Source organism: Piliocolobus tephrosceles, chromosome 17 (assembly GCF_002776525.5).
Source record: "Piliocolobus tephrosceles isolate RC106 chromosome 17, ASM277652v3, whole genome shotgun sequence".
In the NCBI taxonomy this organism is placed as follows: domain Eukaryota; kingdom Metazoa; phylum Chordata; class Mammalia; order Primates; family Cercopithecidae; genus Piliocolobus; species Piliocolobus tephrosceles.
In genome coordinates, this window is record NC_045450.1 from 72,148,398 (window position 1) to 72,154,397 (window position 6,000).

The 6,000-nt window shown below is 49.0% G+C and overlaps 1 protein-coding gene across 1 annotated transcript in view; it reads right to left on the reverse strand.

Moving 5' to 3' along the window:
- The window catches only part of ZCCHC14 (zinc finger CCHC-type containing 14), an 86,340-nt gene extending 80,360 nt beyond the window's left edge, over nucleotides 1-5,980 (reverse strand). Inside the window, exon 1 of the mRNA XM_031934460.1 lies at nucleotides 5,432-5,980. Coding sequence (XP_031790320.1) covers nucleotides 5,432-5,590 — 159 coding nt within the window. The 5' untranslated portion in view covers nucleotides 5,591-5,980. The remainder of the gene's footprint in view (nucleotides 1-5,431) is intronic.
- Nucleotides 5,981-6,000: the final 20 nt, after the last annotated feature.

Below are 6,000 nucleotides of genomic sequence, written 5' to 3' on the forward strand. Positions count from 1 at the left end.
CTCCCAAAGTGCTGGGATTACAAGGCTTGAGCCACCGCGCCCGACCCCTCTAAGATTCTAACACTGCATTTTTACTGTACCTATTCTGTTCTGACAGACTGCATGGACCGGGGTCCTCTAAGATTCTAACACTGCATTTTTACTGTACCTATTCTGTTTAGATACACGAATACCATTGGGTTACAACTGCCTACAGTATTCAGTAGAGCAACACGCTGCACAGGTTTAGAGCCAAGGAGCAATAGGCTCTACACTGTGGCCTGGGGTGTAGCGGGTTCTGCCACCTAGGTTTGTGTAAGTGCACTCTGTGCTGCTCACACGACAAGATCAGCTCAGGACGCTTTTCTCAGAACGTATCTGTGTCCTTAAGCAGCACATGACTGTATGTCTAGATTCCAGTGTCATGTACTGTACTGCACTATGAAACAGGACAGTATTTTAGACCTGTAACAGCTGGCCAAAAAAATAAAAAAAGATCCACTATGTGTTAGGATATTATCTCCTATAATGTAATAAAACAAGCAATGTATACAAAGACAGCCAGAAGACTTAGTTCACAGACAAGTTCATAGACCAGGCAGTTTCCAGCTGCCCAGGAGAACAAGTGTTAAAGATGGAGACAAAACAGTGCTTTTAGGTCACAGTGATTCCTTTAACCATTAGTGACAACAGCTGCTCCAGAGAGAGTCCGTTCTTATGGAATGCTAGATGACTCTTGGCTGCAACAGGCCCAGAGTTTAGGGCTGAAGGAGAAACCAAAAGAAGCCACTTACACTTTGTCTGATAACCAAAGGATGAACTATCCCACATTTCACCTGTGAACTGCAATGATTTTCAACAGCTTATGAAAAGCAATAAGGCAAAAGCTGTTGCTGATCTTTGGACAGAGATTTTCAGCAGGTTTATTCACAGTATTTGTGTCCATCTGAAGTTTCTACAGTGCTTATTCTCGGACACTCACAATGCAAGCCACAGAGAGTTCCAGTACTGTTCCACAGCGCATAATCCTAAAGGAAGATCACCACCCCACCACACCCCTGCACCAAAAACTTTAAAAACATCATTTTAGTACCTTCTCAAAAAAATCAGCCCCATGAAGCAGTTCATTATCCACACCCTGAGGACGCTTGAAACACAAAGGGCAGGGCCCTCACAGCTGCAGCTCAGGCGGGGCCCCACCCCTGCCCACCAGGCCCTGCTCCCCCATACCTGTTGCTGACCAAATACACCAGTCTGGAGGCTCTGTACCGACAGCAGTGTTCCCTGCCACCTCCAACTGCAGCTCCCCAGACTAGCTGAGGCCACACCTACACAGCTCTCCACACGGCACCTAGCAATCCACCAGGTAGAACAGGAGCCCTCAGACAGCCCTGCACAGACACGTGCACCAGTGGTCCACAGAGGATGCGCTAAGTGTCAGGTACAGTGCATGGGAGTGAAGACAAAGAGCCTATTAACCATAAAGAAAAAGGTCTACAAGCAAACACGTGAAGCAACCCCAAGTTCCACCCGCTGAGGAACGCGTGAGCACAGCTTGGCCTCTTCACACAGGGGAACGCCACTCGGCGGTGAAAGAGGAGGAAGTGCTGACACACCCACAGCACGGAGGGGTCCTGAGATCATGACACCCAGTGAAGGCAGCCAGTCACAAAGAGCCACACGGTGTGTGTTCCCCTTACATGCAACATCCAAAAAAGACACCCACAGAGACAAAAAGGGGTGGTCAAGGGTTGGAGGGCAGAGGGAATGGGGAGTGACTAATAGACACTGGGTTTCTTTTTGGGGTGATGGAAATGTTCAGAGGCAGTGGTCGTACTTGCACAGCTATATGACTATACTAAAATCCACTGACTTCTACACTTTAAGGGGGTTAACTGTATACAGTATATGAATTCTCTTTCAATAAGGCTGTTATTTTCAAAACAAGAAAAAGCATGTGCATATACCACAGCATATTAATTATCACTGACACAAAGAAAAAACTGCAAAGGATTTATTTTAACTATTTCCAAAACTATGGTCTTTTATTTACGTAAAACAGACATTAGAAAGTCTAAGCCAACTATCCGCCACAGTTGGCACCCTGGAACAGGCGACTGCAGGAGCAGCAAGCAGCAGCATTACCGGTCACTAAGCAGAGTACAACTAATTCAGCCTACCATCAGTGTGGCTACTGGGAGTATTTTTCTTTCTGAAAGTAAAATACAGGTATGTCTACTTTACACTCCCCACACTTTTACACCTCTAGAAGTCCTCAGAATAGTAAGAATTTTTAAATAAAAATACAGGGTTTGGACAAGGAATTGCAAATAATGACTTTCGGATAATACAGTGAAAATAAACTTAAAAAAACTTTTTTGAGACAGGGTCTCACTCTGTCACCCAGGTTGGAGTGCAGTGGCATGATCATACCTCACCTACAGCCTCGACCTCCTGGGATCTGGTAATCCTCCCACCTTGGCCTCCCAAGTAGCAGGGACTACAAGTGTGCGCCACCACTCCTGGCTAATTTTTGTATTTTTTGTAGAGACAGGGTTTTGCTGAGTTGCCCAGGCTGGTGTTGAACTCCTGCGCTCAAGCAATCTACCAACCTTGGCCTCCCAAACTTCTGGGACTATAGGCGTAAGCCACCTCGCCAGGCCAAGAAATTAAAATTCAAATTAGATAAAAAAAATTTAAAAAGCAATTGACATCTGTATCTCTAAAAGAAAAATACAAAGTCTCTAAATTGGGAGAGTTCAAAACAAAATACAACAGCTTACAAAAGAATGCAGACAGCTTTAACAGGGCTGCTTTTTCAGGATTATCCCAAACGTTAGATTTAGAAACTAAGAAGGCAAAATACTTAAATGCTAGATTTCATCTAAGTTGCCTGCTCCAAGCAACAAAGAGTTCATCAGCATCAGTCTTACCTTTGAGGCAGCAACAGAAACTAAAGTTAAATGAATGGGGCTGAAATTAGCTTAGCAGTGACACTGGGGATGTAGGGAAAACTAGAAACCATAGTTGTTTTGAAATACGGAAATGACAACCCAAGGTTACTCCTTATAATAATCCTCTCATTAAGGGTCACAGAATTTTCCAGTTTTCCAAAGATGAAACAAAAAAATTGTCAGCTCTAAGTAACTATTCAAAAACCAATTTAGAACACATAAACATTCATGGCCAAGATGTAAATAATTGCATCTATAAAACATGCCTTGAAGTTAGCATACCTCTATAAAAATGAATGTTAAAAGCCAGAGAGGCCATAAATACGGAGAAAGCAGCATTTGCTGCACCTCTGCCGGAAGCTCACATGTTACCTATGTAATCCTCAAAACAAGCCTGTGAGGTAGGTTACATCGCTTCCGCTGCAACGGGGACACCCTGAGAGGCAGAAGGATCCTGGCCAAGGTTGCACGGCTGGTAAATTCAGTGCCCGTGGCCTTGGGGTTGGTTGGGGGGGTGGTGTGCAGGGGTGAGCTGAGAGGAATAGATTAGCCCCTTCATCTCATCAAAAGGGTATCTGCTTGACAGAAAGTCTCTCCTATAAGATATTTTTGTTCTAGATTTAGCTCCCTGCCCAACCAAAGTAATAATCACCACTGTCTGCATAAAGTGATGCACCGGTGCTCACACAGTAAGAATCCCCTTAAAGAGCTGATGTTACCGTAGCAACAGCCATAGAAATTATTAGTGGGTGGACTCTACACAAAGGAGTAACAGCACATGAAAACTGACCATAAATGAGTGGGATTCCATGAATAGGCGACAATTTGCCGGCATGTCAAGGCTTACACAGATTACTAGAAACAACTACATTTCCTAGGACTCTCTGCGCAGCACACAGCCTGGAATCTAGGGTGAGAGCTGAACTTAAAAACTATAGTCTTGGAGATAAACGTCACACACAAAAAATCAATTAAAAAACCCAATGTACCACAACTACTTCTTAGAAAAAGACATTAAAAAGGAAAAGCCACCATCTAGGATTGAAAGACAGCTTTAAAAACACACACAAAGAAACCTAGCAAACCAGACGGTGTTCTCAGCCACTCATAAAAGCAAAGTCTTATCAAAGTTTTAACTTCAAATAGCTTAAAGACACTGCAAAGAGGCACTCAGCAGGACTGGTCCTGACTGCAACCTATTCCCTTCCAAAAAAAAAAAAAAAATCTGTTTGTAATCTAAATACACATCACACCAGGTCAAAGTAATCTCTTCCGGCAGCAAAATTTTGGCACTGGATTGCAGGGGGCTGTTAAAAATAGCTTGAGCCCCAAACACTTTGCGTTTTCAGTTCTGAAACACTTAGACAAAAGTTCACATCGCTAAGTGGATGGCCAGGATGCCCTTCCGGTTCAATGTGGAGACCGCAGATCTTTAACTTAACCTAACGTTTCTTAAGGCACCGGTGTCCTCCCACTCAAAGTCGGCCTGGGTTTTGTTTCTAAGGGTCGCCAATAGGTTTCACCGGCATTTAAAGCTCTGAGAGTTTTTCTCTGTCTGTTACAGGTAGCCTGGCTCTTAAAAACGATCACACACAACGCTTACAGGCATGTGCACATTCATAAATACACACACGTGTGCACACATACATGCCCACATGCGACACACGCGTACATCATATAGCATGCACGTGTCCATAAATGAACTCACACGGACAGCCACGTCCCGCGCCCAGGCCCCCAGCGACACAGGCCCCAAGCGGGGCCCCAAACACCTGTGTGGAGGGAGCGGCTCAGCGAAGCTCAGCGCCTTGCAATGTTCACCTCACCGGCGGCTTCTGGCATGGCCATGGCTCCTTCCCTTTCTGGTAATAAACACCAGATTTGGGGAAACCAAGGCGCCGCAATCTGTTATCTGTCACCCAAGGGCCGCATTAAGGGGACAAAGGCCTTATCGCGTTTGCAGCCGGCTAAGTGAAAGGAGGGCACCCGGGACTGTGAGTTTTGACCGCGGACGTCTCCCGCACCGCTCCCGCGGATGCTCGGACCCAGGGCCCCTGCAAGGGCTCCTGCCCAAGGGGCGCGAGGCGTAGGTCTGGAGGCTTTGGAGCACGCAGAGGGGACTGAGGGTGTGGGTTCAGGGCCGCGGTGTGGTCTTGGGGCTTGAAGTGCAGACTTAGGGTGCGGAGTGGGAGCTTAGGACGTGGGCTTGGGACACGAGATGGGGACTTGAGGTGTACGGTGGAAGCTTTGAGAGGTGGGGCACACATTTGGGGTGCGGGGTAGAAGCTAGGGATGGGGCTTGGAACACGGGTTGGGGGCTCGTGGTGCAGGCTGGAGGCCTGGGTAGGGCTCTCGATGCAAGTTGGAGGCGTGGGGGGGAGGTCGCAGTGCAGGCTTGGAGGCCTGGGTGGGGGACTCGCGGTGCAGGCTGGAGGCTTGGCGTGTAGAGTTGGGGGCGCAGAGTTGGGTACAGGGCAGAGCTCGGGGCGGGCACGCACCTTGTGACAGGCCGGGCAGGTGGGCAGCGCGCCGCCCGGCCCGGGCGCGCCCTTGCCGCCGTGGCCCCCGCCGCCGTTCAGGCTGCTCTGGATCTGCGTAAGCTCCTGGCGCAGCACCTGCTTCTGGTGGAAGCTGAAGGCCGGGTGGTTGGAGGCCATGGTGAACAGCAGCAGGAACTCATCGCCCGTGCGGCCCTCGTTGAGCTGCAACCCGTAGTTGTGGATGATGGAGTCGATGTGCGTGAGCGTGCGGTAGAGCACGCCCGCCGCCTCGCGCTGCTCCGAGCCCAGCAGCGCCAGCGACACCAGCAGCTTGCTGCGCACCACCTCGTCCGTCAGGTTGGTGAGGCTGCCTAGGTCGGCCGGGTTGTTGGCCTTGATCTCCGAGTCGCGCAGCGAGTGGTAGTCCTTGCGGGCCAGGTCCTCCAGACACGAGCCGAGGAAGCGCAGCTCGAGCGGGATGCACAGGTCCAGCAGGCCGCACAAGAACTCCACGCGCTGCGGCGACGGCAGCTCCGAGAACCAGCGGTACACGCCGTCCCTCTGCAGCGGGCAGCGCTTCTCCACCA